This window comes from Glycine soja, chromosome 19, assembly GCF_004193775.1.
Source record: "Glycine soja cultivar W05 chromosome 19, ASM419377v2, whole genome shotgun sequence".
Classification (NCBI taxonomy): Eukaryota; Viridiplantae; Streptophyta; class Magnoliopsida; order Fabales; family Fabaceae; genus Glycine; species Glycine soja.
In genome coordinates this window covers 46,721,389-46,737,270 of record NC_041020.1, presented here as the reverse complement: position 1 = coordinate 46,737,270, position 15,882 = coordinate 46,721,389, and the positions used below count along the sequence as shown (strand labels likewise).

Sequence of the window (15,882 nt, the reverse complement as noted above, 5' to 3'; positions counted from 1 at the left end):
CTTCACTTCCAAACATGCACTTACTCTTGCTATTGCTATGGGCTTATCGGACTATATCTAGATTATGTGAAAAATGTACTAATAATGTTCATGCGTGCAATTTGCTTATCCTGTCCCGTCTAATTTAGGTGTTCTGTGACAACAGTGGCCATATTAACTCCAATGCAGTGACTGACTATTTAGCAAAGATAGCTTTTCTAGTTTGAGTTAGTTTGGAGATGTCCCTCCTCAAGTTTTGGTTCTTGTAAATGATGATGTTAGCCTTTGGCCAGTTCTGTTTCTTGTTAATATTACATCCTTTACTTCAAAATAAAAATATCATCCAACAAATAAAGATAAACGGGTAACGTTATTTATACACAAATATAATACCATCTTCACATTTTTCTAGTTCAAAAGACGAGAAAAACATATTAGAATGCGTTTTTCCAATATCATTATCCAAAAAGGAGATTATATAACTAATGTGATAAAAATGTAAAAAAAAAAAAAAACAAAAAAGCATTTCCCGAAGTATAAAATGGCGGGTCCATTATGTAGAATAAAGTATTGAGTAGCGTTGCAAGGGCCAGCGTTTAAACCGCATCGATAATCAAACCCAAAAATTAGACCTTAGTCAAAACTAACTATTATGATGATGATAAACTTTTACAGGAGGGATTATGTTAGGGATCATATGCCATAATGTGGGAAATATGAGTAAAGGGCATAAGAGGGATTTGGGTTGATAAACCTTGCTTATGTAGCAAGGAAGGGTAGGAAGAAAAAGGAAACAGCAAGCAAGGATATAGGAAGAGAAAGGTAGGGGAGAGGGGGGATAGTCATTGTCTCATAGAATGAGTTTTGGGGCCTATGCTATGAGCATGGAGGTGCAGACCCTCAAAGCTCTTCAGAGCTTTATCCTTCGTTTCCTACTTCCTTGTTTTGTGAGTGATCATCATCTTTGTAATTGGGTTTATCCCTACTTCACTACAATAAATACCTAGTTCCTGTCAGATAATCAATCAATTGCACGATGCAAATTTTTTAAACACTTTCCATTCACAGAACCTGAGTATTGTTATATGTGCAGTCACTAGCTAAACATCGTGATGAATATACAAGTTTACTTTGCCTTCCAAAATACAGTCTACTCTCAGAATGATTAGTTGCACTAATCTGCTTAGATCCCTCCTCCCCCCCAAAGCCAATCCTTCTAAAAGAATATGGATCAAAACCAATAACAAATAAGAAATTAATGAAAAATGAAAGGGGGCATAGGCTACACTTGTGTGCAAAGTTTCCTGATCAACCATTTCTTTCTAAGCTTGGCATCCAATGCAAGAAATGTTTTAGCATTTCTTTCATCCTCCAGGAAATCGCAAGCATCCAAAACCAGATCATCATCCATAGCATGCAATGCTTGCACTGCTTCTATGACATTCTCTATTGATATCGAGGTATCATTATTTTTTGCAGATACAGTTGAAACTACAGCTGCCATCTCATGGAGAGCAACAGCCATGCCTTGTTCATCATTCCTTGATTTTTTAGGACTAGTAGAATTAGAACCTTTCTCTAATTGACGTTTTTGCTTCTGACCTATATTAGCTAACTCGTTGACACTGCTAAATTGTTCTTCATTGGAATTGGGTGTAATTGGAGACTGACCAGTTTTAGACGTCTGAGGACACTTGGTCTGAAAATCAACTGCATTTTGATGCTTACCTTGAGGTAGAGAAGATTCTTTTTCATCAATATTTGGATCAAATATGACACAAATCTTTATAGTATGGCAAAGGTCGGGTCATATATTGTTGTGCATCAGGATGAACCTGCATAACCACATCAAATGTTTTAAACCTTGTAAAACGAGGATTAAAATATCATAAGTATCAAAATTTCCAAGGGCATGCTTGGTAAGGATGACAATACCAAGGTTGGTGGTTAGGAAATAAAATCATTGCATGCCTTTTTAAGCACACGAATTAAACGAAATGAAGCAAGTGACATTTGTTTTCAATTTCAATCTAGAAAATTAAATGAAAATGCAATGTAAAGAGTTCAAACACAAAATAGAAATTATGTGATTAACTTGTTCAGCCTGTATTTGCTCAAAAACTTTGTCAATGAGGATAGTATGGTAATTAAATTAAAACATTTTAGGATCTGAAAAATCTCTTGTTTGCCATGTTAAGACAGAAATAAACAGTTGTTAAAAAATGTGGGGCTAAATACAGACATTTGATCCCACCACCCGAGCACAAGATATTGTGTGTATCTGTCTCTTGACACATTATAATTGTTGGAAATCCACCTTAAAATTGCAGTCACCCTGGCCAGCTTTAATTGCGGCCTATCAAAGTTGGTTATCAATGTCTCAAAAAGGCTTACCTACAGAGGGGCAAACCAAAATGTCTGAGTAAAGCATTGTAAAGTGCAGCCTCTAAGATGTTGCCGCTCAGTGAGTTTTAGATCCCACATCAACTAAAGATATTTTTTTTTTTGATCGGCAAAATATAATTAATATTATTAATAACAGAGAGTACCAGGGGTACTGCAAATACAAGGTAGAAACCAGCTAAACTGGCAGAACCATAAGGTCCTGATAACCAGGTGCCAGTCTAAAAGGAGCATAAAAAACCCTGCACTGCTATCCTAGATGGAGAATGTTACTGATAAATTACTAGACCAGAAATTGTAGGGCTGGGCAAAGCCTTTCTCCAGCTGTCTTAACCAAGACCAAACTAGGAAAATTGCATCCTCCATTAGCTTAGGACCATTAAAAGTCTCATTTAGGAAGACAATCCGGTTTCGATGCTGCCAAATTGACCAGGTAAGTGCCACCCACCAACACTTCCATCTAGATTGCGGAATCTTTCCTTTGAGGATAAGCGTGTGCTGCATGTAATTCTGTCTAGGGATGAGGGAGAAAGCTCCCACAGTTTTGGTCCAAGATAGGGATTCCCACCATAAGGGGAGAACTCTTGGGCAGTTAAAAAACAAGTGAGAAGCTTCCTCCTCCTGTCTACTGCAGAAAGGGCACAATGAATCATTCAACTGAACCTGTCTCCTCCTCAAGTTCCCTTTAGTTGGAATTCTGTCTTTGATCAATCTCCAAGCAAAAATTGTTGCTTTTAAGGGGATGTTAAGCTGCCATAGATCCTGTAAAGCCTCATCCACAGTCTGATCTGTTGCTCCTTCCAGTAACATACGATAAGCGCTCCTTGTAGAGTACTGACCACTAGGTTCTAGTTTCCAAACCCAGCAATCCGATGTCCGAGTATCAAAATGACCCCGCGAGATGTCTTCCAAAAAACTAACTGCCGCTTGCACTTCATTGTCAAACAGGTGTCTTCTCCATTCAAGCTTCCACTCCCAATCATTTTCAGAGTGACCTCCCATATCCTGAATGACTTGCTGCTGTTGACAGGATATCTGATACAATCTGGGATATTTCGCCCTTAGGGATTCCTGATCTGTAAGCCAGCAGTCCTCCCAAAACCTTACTTCATCCCCACACCCCACTTTCCACTCTATTGCAGATTGAAGCAAGGCCTGCACACCTTGTTCATGGATGACTGACCTTAAATCCTGCCACCATATGGATTCATTGGTGACTGATGTTCCTTCATCTAGAGCCCTCCAACCTCCATACTTAGAATGCAGAATCTTAGCCCAAAGATCATCATGTTGCTGCATCAAGTTCCATCTCCATTTTCCCAGCAGAGCTCTATTGAAAATTCTGATATCCTTTATCTCCAGGCCACCCTTATCCTTTGGAAGGCAGATTGTATCCCATTTAACCCACGCGATTTTCTTCTGATCAAGGCCACCACCCCATAAGAACCTCCTCTGGATTTGGGTCAATTTTTCTGCTACCCTGTTAGGAATTCTGAAAAAAGATAGATAAAAAATAGGAATAGAGGTTAGAGTTGCTTTTATAAGGGTCACTCTTCCCCCATAAGATAGATATCTCTGCTTCCACCTAGACAATTTTGTCTCACTCTTTCTAAGGATTGGATCCCATAACCCACAGCGTCTTGGATTAGCCCCGATTGGTATTCCCAAATAGGAAAAAGGGAGAGACATGATTCTGCAGTTTAGATAGCTGGCTGCCTGCTATTTCCATTGGTCAGATTGGCCCAATACCCCAAAGCTGCTCTTCCCATAATTTATTTTAAGTCCTGATGACAATTCAAAAGCCCTCAATATCGATTTGATTGTCATGACATTTTTCATATTAGCCTCTCCAAAGAAAATAGTGTCGTCGGCGTATTGAAGAATGCTGATAGGGACTGATTTCTCCCCCACTAAAAACTCATCATAAAGCTGCTTCTTAATAGCTTCCCTCATAAGACCAGTTAACCCCTCAGCTATAATATTAAACAGCAAAGGGGCTAAGGGGTCACCCTATCTAAGGCCTTTTTGAGGGGCAAATTGAGCTGTGGGACTACCATTAACCAACACCGACACTGAGGCTGATTTGAGACAGCCCTCAATCCAGAGAATCCATTTACTACAAAAGCCCATCCGACGAAGCATGTAAGAAAGGAAATTCCAGGACACGGAGTCATAAGCTCTTTCAAAATCCACTTTGAAAAACAGACAAGATTTTCTGCCCCTCTTAGCTTCCTCAACAACTTCATTAGCAATGAGTACGCTGTGTAAGAGGTGCCTTCCAGATATAAAAGCAGATTGACGATCATCTATAATATTTGGCAGTACCCTTTTCAATCTATTAGCTAGTAACTTAGCCACAATTTTATAAATACAGCCTATGAGCGAGATAATCATTTAGGCAGTGAGGGTCGGGCACTTTCTGAATTAAGGCAATGAAAGAAGCATTAGCTCCCCTTGGGATGATACCATTATTATGGAATTCATCCAGAAAGCGGAGGACATCAGGTTTTATAGTCAGCCAAAAGAACTTGATAAATTTAAAGTTGAGACCATCAGGTTTTGAGTAATCCTCACATTACAAGCTGGTTTTGTGGGGTTGACTAAGGCCCTAAGCCCAAATTCTAAGAACAATCAAGAGATAACCCTAATCTCACTTTCTCATTCCATGCTATTTTACCTTGTTTCAAGCGCACCATGTTCATTTTCCATAGCCAATGATCACCAAACGAAAATTAGAACCTTCCAACACCTCTCTGTTTTACGCCTCTGCTACCAGGAACACCCTTGAGCTTTGCAGAATCCATGAAATATGTAGTTTTTGCTGTTTTAACTTGCAGAGGAAGGCTGACAGTGACAGCCTATTACTAAATTCATTACAAGAGACCATTGAAATAAAAAAGAATGAGTAGATACAATTATTTTCAGGAAAAATATATGACTTCCAAGAATAAAAAATAAAACTTATGTCCTTGGCAAACCATTTTCCAGAATCATTCAATCCAAACTCCATAAATCACCATCAAAGGGAACTCGGGAGAAAACAGACAATCTCATTGGCAATATAACCAATTAATACTTCTAAGTGTAGACATCCAAAGAGGTTTAATTTCCCAGGAGATTCAATTGATACACACCTTAATATAATCTTGCCAGACACAATCATCAGCGATAACCATTTGTCGTGTTTCATCCCAGGCAAAGCCATCCAACTGAAGGAGACTTTTAATTAAATTGTATTGCCTTCTCAGAGTTTTGTACCTATTCTTAAGAATCTCCAAACTATACTCAAAGCCAAATTTTTCATGGAATGATGAGATCATCTCCACCCATGCTTGTTTGCTGAAGACCCCATCAAATTGGTTCCCTTGGTGCACATGGGCAAGCATCAAGTTAATGAAGTAACGATCCATTGGTGGCCGCCAATAAGTCTGGGTCCGGGTACCAGAAGAGGATGCTGTTTCCTTCGACGCCCTTTGCTCACAGTCATCTGTTTCATTTTCCATGGTAGAGATTCCACAGTCTTCATCCATCCTAACATCACAAAGAAGCTCATCAGCATCCTCACATATCCTTGGATAGAAAGGGTACGATTGCTCCATATTCGCCTGAATTAGATGACTCCTCTGGTGCAGCATCTCCTGGAAATTCATATTCATTAGATGTTGAAACATAAGTTAGACATCCTAAGCATCAAGCATGACATGTACAGATTAGCGTTCAACAAGAAGCTACCTTTTCCTTCCATCTCATGTCCATAAACAGTACACAGATCTTCGAAATAGGGAATGCTTTTTACTCTGTATGACCATATATTCGCATCTACCTGCATTATTATGCAGAAGATAAACTATTTAACTCCTTTCGTTAAGGTTGAAACTTTAAAATAATTTCTAATTTTGATACCTTGAGATATTGATCCCAAACATGATTACCAGCAATAACCATACTTCGCTTTTCGTTCCAGCTAAACCCTGGTTGGGCAAGAAGGTTCTTAAGGCCCCTGTACAAATTCCTTAATGTTTTGTGGCGGTTCTTGAGTACATCTTTTTCATACTGAAAATTGAACTTTGTAGACATATGCTTCCATGCTCTTTTGCTAAACAAATGATCCTCAAATTTACGGCCTTGGGCAACCTGCTCTAACATAAGATCAATGAAATATCGATCCATCTCCGGTTTCCAAATTGTTCTGAGGCGTTCACTAGCATCGCCTAAACCCATTTTGTTTACCTACAATGTAACACAAGATTACGTATATCACCATCAGGGTTCATGAATAGTTGTAACAGAATCTTAAGCAGTGCACATAAACATTGTTCAAGGTATGAACAATTGTAATCTTATGAAGATATATGCTCTTGTACAGTTATAATTGCAATTATGGTTGATAATAAAATAATAGCAATTGATTAGTGGTGCGAAAAAGCAAGATTAGTGGAAGTTCAAAAGCAAAAACAGAAGTTGGTCGCAGAGACAAGAGTCATCCTAAACTGATAAAGAAAAAGAAAAAACATATAATGATGAATCTTAAGGGGAGTGAGAGAACAGTGTCTATTACAATTCTTCGAACGCAACAAAAACTCAGTTCGTGCCAAGATTTATAACTATTAAGAGTTATTGGAATTATGATTAATAATGGTGATAGCAAAAGGAGCACCTTGGTAGGAGTTTGAAGTTGGCTATGGTGGATGGGGATAAGATTTCCGGGACAAGGTTGAATCTGCTCCGTCGAGGGAATACGATTGTACCCCCTAACCTTTTTAGGGTTATCACTCGGTCAGGCTGCTTGTAAGCATGAGGTGTAAATTCCAAAATTATCCCTTCAACTCTGATCCATGATATAATAATTGTGAAAATTATGTTGATATAATTTAATTTTTCTTTTATATATATATATTTGAAATTTACTAACATACATATTCCTGATTTTTAATATGAATAAGTTAATAAATAATAAAAAAATTATCTTAAAATACAACAAGAATGTTGTACCTTTAAATTTAATATAACATAATTTTCTTATTAAATTATTAATGATATTATATTATCATTCTTTACCCTCAAATTTACTGTTGTATTTCATGATTTGAGTAAAATTGATTCTTATTTTAATCTAAAGTTTTAATATAACGTTTTTTATTTTATTTTTTTGTGTTAGTCGTCTGGTTTATCCAGAAAAAAAATTGATTAATTCAAAATTTAACAAAAAAAATAAGTAAAATTTGACCGTTATTTGATTTTAAAACGATTACATGAAAACTTAAAATGAAATCCCCTGAAAGGTTCATAAAAAAATCCTCTTAAAGGTAACGGTAAACCCATAATGTTTGGCTTTCAATTGATGACATGTGTACAAGTCAAAATCTTTAATCGATGAAAATCTTAATTTGCAAAACATGAAAGTATAACTATTTTTTTACAGGCACAAGGTGTAACAATTTTGGCTTGATTATCAAACACTTAAATTCTATCAACAGGTATTTATTAAATTTAACATAGTATAGGTCGAATTACAAAAAAAAAAAAAAAGACTAAATTGAGGATGATTCACTGAATTGTCAATCGTTAGCAAAGTTACTAGAAATAAATGCAAAAATGTGCAGAACGAAGTTTGTTAAATTTTAAATAAAACATATGAATTTGAAAAAATATTTTTTATTTGTAAAAATAAAAAATAAGTATTGAAAAGTTTACAACATTCATAATAAAAATTAGTAAAATATCTTTGAAAGGTAAATGTAGGAAATTAGAGAAAAGTAAAAGAAGTATAATTATATTGAAATTAAAAGAAAAGCAAATCAAATGCAAACAATTAAATGAACAATTGCAAAACATGCAATGAAATTAAAGAACTTTAATTTAAAAGAGTTGTAAGGGACGGATGAGGGGGAATAGAGGAAGGAAAAACAAGATTGTAAGTTTGAAAAAAATTAGGGAGTGTAAAATGTTGGAAACTTGAATTGAAAAGCACTGCAGAGAAAAATTGGAAATGAAAATAAAGTTAAATTCAAAGATGAAGAAGTGGGATGGAGAAAAGATGTCAAATGAATAGAAAGGGTTGGTAAAGTAAATTGCAATAAAGTAAAAGAAAAAAAAAGCTAAATAAATTGTTGAAATGTATTTTTTTTTATTGAAAGGTTTGATCGAAAACAAACACTAACTTACAGAACCAATAGCTATTGATAATTAAGATTGAAAGGTTCCATTTATAAACTTTCAATCCTAATAATCAAATGATGCAATACACATATTTTGTCATTTGTCTCAAGTTGCATATCGAAGATACCTGCTAATAACTTTTTGTCGATTCAAATCTTGTATCAAAAGGCATCGTCACATGACACTTAGCTACTTTCAGGACTTTCATGTCTTGTCTTCAATATTCAATTTCAATTTCCTACTTGAATTTTCAATCACTTTGTCATAATATTTCATTTTGAAATATGTTCTTCAAGGAATCAAATTTGTTTGTCAAATACAACCTCCAACACTATGGAATATTTTTTTTCTTCCTCAAGTTGACACCAACAACAAATCTGTTTTCCTTTTTTATCTTTCAAAACCAAATTTAAAAATTTTAATTTTAGAAAGAAAAAAAAATTAAAGCAAGTTTTGAAACAAGTTTTCCTTTTTAATATTCTTTCAAACCCAAATTTTTAAAATTTGTTTTTAGGATAAAAAAAAGTTAGGGGAAAAACTAAAACCACCTTCCAAACCCTTTCTGAGGTTCAAAGCTGCTTTTTAAATCAAATTTGAAATTAGATTATAAGTCTTGTAGTTCAAAATTAATTATGAATCTCAACAAGTTTCAAAAATCAAAACCCATTTTGAACCTAAAGTCAATTTTAAGTTGGTTCACATAAAATTTAAAAGATTTTCTAAAATATATATATATAGTTTTAATTTTTAAATCCAAACCGATTTTATAGTTTGATTTAGATTTCTGTAAAAAACATGCCCACCTTTATCTCACTACATATTGGGGTGACGAATGACTTTGCGTTAAAATGTAAAACAAAATCACATTATACTATTGACAAAATCAGTGACCAAGAGTTTTTCTCTCAAGTCGCAACTCGCAATCTTCAAGCAAAAATTCCCAAATTCTGCCATCAAAACATGTGATTCCTTTTAATGCCTTTCAGAAAGATAACGTTGACACAATGACATATGCCTCGCACACCACGTTAGTTTGATTCTAAATAATAAATAAAGCCACTGCAAAAAAAAAAAAAAAAATTGTCTATGAAAACTATTCTTAAGAAAGTCACAGAAAATCGTTCTAAAAAATTCTACAACTTTGTAATATCAGTTGTTCTTTCGTGCCACAACTTTATTTGAATTAATAGTATATATTTTATTTGTTGGTAAAAGGTAAGAGCAGTACGCAAAACAACTTTTAAATAAAAAGTAAGCGTCCTTATTCATACTTAACACCGTATTTTTTTAAAGGATAAACATTGGATCTGTTTGTAACCTAAAAATACCATCCCCATCTACTTTTTCTAGTTTAATAAAGAAAGAAGAAAAAAAACAAAGTTTTTTAACAAAGAGAAAGGAAAAGAAGAAAACATAAAGCAATTTTATTGATAAGAAGATAAAATATAAATGAGATAAAATGATTTTTTTACTATAAATTAGATGAATCAATTCAAAGAGTGAGCCTTACTTTTCTTTTTATCCTTGCAATGCACAAGAAGTTAAAGTAGTAGTTATATATATATATATATATATATATATATATATATATATATATATATATATATATATATATATATAAATGTTTAAGACTATTTTTTTTTTACTTTCACAATCTCATTGTCTTTCACATTCTCTTACATTTCAATATTTTCCACTATTCTAAGTTGTGAATTTCACTTTTCTAGCATGTACGTAGACATATGATATATCATTGCTTTAAATTTTTAATATTAAATGAATAGTTTAAAAAATTGAATCGATTTTCAGAAATTGATTTCAAATATATATATATATATATATATATATATATATATATATATATATATATATATATATATATGCTCATAACATATACATAATGTATCATTTTTAATGTCCGTTTAATTTAATTTCTTATCTCTTTTAATTTATCATTTTCAACATATTTACATTTAACTTGAATTAAAAATATATTTCAAAAAATTATCAATAATTAAAAATAACAATATAACAGCACAAATTATGTATCATAAATCTGAAATGTAATTCATTTTTAATTTTTTTATTTGTTACATATTTTAATTATAATAAATTTATATATTTAGAATTATTTATTTATTTTAAATTATAAATTTTAATCGTATAAGATAAACATTTATCTATGTAACACGCGAACTAAAATAGTAGTTATAATAAACATTTTTTTTTTACTTTTTTAGAAAATAAAAAGAAACTAAAAAGATAATGAAATTTTTAAATATCCAAACATTAGAGAAAAGATAAAAAATAGTAAAATAAATAAATTAAACTCTGGCTTATTATCTCCCATACCTTCTTGGGATTAAGGATGACAAAATGAAATTGATAATGATAACTATATATAAAATAAACATTGGGTTACTTATTATTATACGCGGGACCCAGTGAAGAAGCGAACTAGAGAGAGAGAGAGAGAGATTGTATTAGTAGTTGTTATTAGTGTTGTGTTGTGCTGTGGTGTGGTGTGGTGGAGGAGGAATACACGAAGCATAGGCAATGAAATGAGGCGTTTTGACTGACCTTCTTGGATCTGATCGAATCCAAACCCAAACCCTAATCTAATCCCAAAAAGCTTATTAGTCTCTCTCGATCAATCGAACCAGCGAGCAAGATTGTCTCTCTCCTAGGCCATGCGACCACCCTGTTCCTCCGCCATCGCCCTCTCCAGAGAGGTTTCCTTTTTCGTTTTCGCCGATTTCTCCATCGATTCCGCCAGCCATGACTGCCGACACCCACGCCGCTCCTAATATCAATCCCAAGGGCCTCCTCTGCAATGCCGCCGCCGGTGCTTCCGCCGGTATCCTCAATTCTCCTTTTCCAATCGCAATTTCCTTTTTCATTTTTCCATCCCGCTCAATTGGATTCGTTCAATTTTTTTTGTTCAATTTGATGCAGGGGTTATTGCTGCTACATTTGTGTGTCCTTTAGATGTCATCAAAACTAGGTTTCAGGTTCACGGTGTCCCGCAGCTCGCGCATCGAAGTGCTAAAGGTATTTTTTTTTTTGTTTGTTTTATTTTAACTTTTTCATTCTAAATGAATTGTTTCCCATCATTTTCAGATTTGAGCTTGCTAATACTATTATTGTATGAAGGATATAACAACATTGGGAAAAGTTTATTATTTGTTGGACTGCTGAAATTGAATATTGAAATTTTAGCTGATGGGTGTTTTTTGTCAACAGGCAGCATAATAGTTGCTAGTTTGGAACAAGTGTTTCACAAGGAGGGATTACGTGGCATGTACCGTGGACTCGCGCCCACTGTGCTGGCTTTACTTCCAAATTGGGCGGTGAGCATTTGCTCCCTGTTTTTGTTCTGTTTGAATCTATTATTTTATTGATGGAGTAAACAATAAATAGAATGTTGACAAATTCATTACCTTCATGCTCAAAATATCTAAATTTGTTACTACACTTCTCAATTCTAGCCCTCAATTTGCTAATGAAATATATCTATAATAATTAATGCCTATCATGCTCCTGTGGAAAGTTTGCATAAATGAAGGTCTTATGTTATATATGAGCATTTTATGGTTTGTATGTTGACATAGATTTGATTTTGGTTCACTTAATTTTATACTCCTGGAGGACAACATCACTGTGCCCTTGATAGCATATCAACCAACCTCCATTTTTATGGCTGGTTCAGAGTGATAAGTTACGTAGCTGCACTCTGCTTATTCAAATGTGAAATAATGTGTGTTAAAACTAGAATTTTATTGGAGAAGGAATTGAAGGTACAATGATAGAAGACAAGAAAAATTCTTTGATTATGTCTTATAATAAGGAAAAATGAAATGAAGGTGAATATCAAAACAATGAAACCCCTGTCATTCAAAGAAACTCCTCAGAATGCTTTATTATCATAGCACCATATGGATGCCAGTAATCATACTGCATAGATTTTTTATCCAACCTAACAAATTGTAGGATTGGTGGGGGGAGAGGGGTTACTGTTGATTGCAATGCTTGCAACTCAGTTATAATTTCATCACATGGATATGCTTTAAATGAATATGTGATGATATTAAGCCAATATTTCACATTAAATCCTCGAAGTTCAGTATTCAGTGGCTTCCATCTCCGTGCTCTCTATATATGGGCTATTCCTTAATATTACTATAAGACCCCCTAAAATTACCTTTTGCATTTCTGTGTTGCCTAATCAATTTAGCTAATTATTAAAAAAAAATTATTGAGCAGCAGAAATTTCTCTATCTGTAGCACATCCACAATTATTTTTAATTAGTATAAAACTGTTATGCTGTTTTAGTTAGTGTTTTAATTGTATGAACTTATGAATCTGCAGGTTTATTTTAGTGCATATGAGCAGCTTAAGAGCCTTCTTCAGTCTGATGGTTAGTCCATTCATGATTATTTTATATTGATCCAAATAAGGGATTGTTGGTAGCATTTTCTGTTTGTGATGAAATTAGTTAATCCACTTATTGACCTTTTTTATGTTGCCAACTTGCTGTATTTTGTCCCCTCATTATGTAGATGTACGAATTATAATAGCTATGTTATGTATGCAGATAGCCATCATCTTTCAATTGGAGCTAATATGATAGCTGCTTCTGGTGCTGGAGCTGCGACTACCATGTTTACAAATCCCCTTTGGGTTGTCAAGACTAGACTCCAAGTATGTTTCTCCAATTTATGCTAATTTCATGCCGATATATTTGATTGTGCTAGCTGCCTATCACATAAACTTGGCATAATGCACGGGTCAAATAAGTTCTTAGTGGTATATGCAATTAGAAATTTATTGGAGGCTAAAGTTTGGTTGTCTCATTTGCCATTAGTATTATGGAATTTGATATTTTACAGTTTTTTTTCTGGCATAATTTCTAGAGTTTTAAGGTAATAAAAAAATGCAGGCACAATAAATTTTGACATTGTTTGCCTTTCTGCATGACCTCCATGCAAGATGATATCATAATTCATTACACAACCCCTAAGTTGTGGACCGGGAAATGAATGAACACATAAAATAGCTACTTTAATGTTATTGCTTGGGCTGATTGTGTTATCCATTTGGGAGAAAGGGTTTATGAACATTAAAGTCATTGCATTGATCACTGCACGAACTTTCCTCATTGATATTGATGAACTTCATATTGCATATATTATTGTGTTGAAACCATTGAGACAATAGAACTACAGGGCTTCTTCTGCCTTATTAGTTATTAAGTATTATTGGTGTATTTGTATGTATTCTGTGCTATAAGTTTGCTGCCTTTTTTATGCAGACACAGGGAATGAGACCTGGTGTTGTGCCATATAGGGGCACACTATCTGCATTGAGGAGAATTGCACACGAGGAGGGCATTCGAGGGCTGTACAGGTTTGTGTTGCTTAACATAAATGCAACAGGATGGTCAATGTATTTGGAATTATAATCAATGATTTAACGACATTTGATATTTTTTTTTTTTACAATAAACAGTGGCCTTGTTCCTGCTCTGGCTGGTATCAGTCATGTTGCCATCCAATTTCCTACATATGAGACAATAAAATTTTATTTGGCAAATCAAGGTAATTTCATGCCTACAGTTCTTTTGTGAACTCTTGAAAGTTTGTTTTGGCAATTAATCAATGTTTTAACTATTTTGTATCAGATGACACAGCAATGGAAAAACTTGGTGCACGTGATGTTGCAATTGCATCATCAGTTTCCAAAATTTTTGCATCCACGTTGACATATCCTCATGAGGTAGGTTGCTGAATGATTGAGGTAGTTTAGTTCATGGATATTTGTCCACATTGGTATTCGTACCTCTAGTCTCCTAGTTATTACCTGCCCATCATATGATGGAAAAATGATTTAGAATCTATTTCTTGAATATTTTGAGCTTTCACTTTTTTCCTTCATTGCCAACTTTGAAACCATAAAGCCATGTACTTGGTGGAATTTTAAATTTATATATATATATATATATATATATATATTATGTTTTTGCATTTCTGTTTATTGGGCAGACAAGCATTAGAAAGTTACAAAAATATTTGTGTTTTGTTTGCAGGTTGTACGTTCCAGACTGCAAGAACAAGGGCATCATTCGGAGAAACGGTACTCTGGTGTGATTGATTGTATTAGAAAGGTTTTTCATCAAGAAGGTGTATCAGGCTTTTACCGAGGCTGTGCCACCAATCTTCTGAGGACAACGCCAGCTGCTGTGATTACATTCACCAGCTTTGAAATGATACACCGATTTCTTGTTTCTTATTTTCCTTCTGATCCACGGCCTCATATTTTGTGACGATTGATCTTGGTGTAATCTGTCTTCTGTAGCAGTTAGATTCCAATACATAAGCTAGTCCAGCTGAGTAATCCTTCTCTTGGCGATGCAGATATCATTCTTTGTGATTTGGTTGCTTATGTATGGTAGAGCCCCATTATATTCTATCCTGGCAACCTCAATTGAGCCCGGTTTCCCTGGTCAAACTTGTAGATTTGAGTGATAACGACGATAAAGATGATAAAGTGATACGAGATGTCCTCTGCTTGCTTATTTTATTTTGAAACTGCCGAATCCTTTAAAACATATCCAGCACGATCTGGATTTGCTGTATTGATGAGAATCATGCAATCAGCGAATCTAAATCGTTAGACGAAGATAAGACAGTTTATATTTTGTTTTGGTAAATTGGACATGGAGAACACATTTAAGATTTGCGCCATCGGATCTTTATGGAAAAAATTTCGATTCGTTCACTGGATAAATCCATGATTTTCACGATTGTGGTGAAATTGGTTCCTCTTACAAAACCTTTTTGGTGGTGATAAATTGCTACAAAAACTTGTTTAGGGACTAAAATGTGTAGGTTTTTCTAGGAACTAAATTTTACATGGGTATAAGGACCAAATGAAAAGTTTAATCTAATAGTTTCTGAACAATTCGTCCAACCTTTAACTGTGACAGGGTGGTCATACGAACTAGAATATGTGTAGTTCATTAACCAGGATGTTATTTGCCGTTGGACGTCGGATTGATTCTGAAGGTCACCAATTGTCACAATACATTCTGAAAATTAATTTTTGGAATATAAAAAAAATAGCAGAGGTACAAACAGAAAAAGGGTTTGCAAATAAAATTACTTGTCATAATGCCCGGGAAATGTTTAGTGGCTGGTTAGTAACGGTTATGAACATGGGTTGAATGCAACTTAAGCCTAGTACATTTGAAGTGAAAATCTCACGAGAGAATTCATCCCCTCTCTCCATCATATAATTTATTACATTTCAATTTTTTCTCCCTCCTCTTTCTTTCCTCTCTC

At 34.3% G+C, this 15,882-nt stretch overlaps 1 protein-coding gene across 1 annotated transcript; it reads left to right on the top strand.

Annotated features, from left to right (window-relative positions):
• Positions 1-10,992: 10,992 nt before the first annotated feature.
• Positions 10,993-15,283, top strand: LOC114400641 (nicotinamide adenine dinucleotide transporter 1, chloroplastic-like). The gene is made up of 9 exons (XM_028363186.1): positions 10,993-11,398; positions 11,497-11,592; positions 11,785-11,891; positions 12,911-12,959; positions 13,137-13,243; positions 13,854-13,948; positions 14,051-14,139; positions 14,223-14,317; positions 14,628-15,283. The coding sequence occupies exons 1-9, from the start codon at positions 11,320-11,322 to the stop codon at positions 14,862-14,864; spliced, it is 954 nt and encodes a 317-aa protein (XP_028218987.1). The 5' UTR covers positions 10,993-11,319; the 3' UTR covers positions 14,865-15,283.
• Positions 15,284-15,882: the final 599 nt, after the last annotated feature.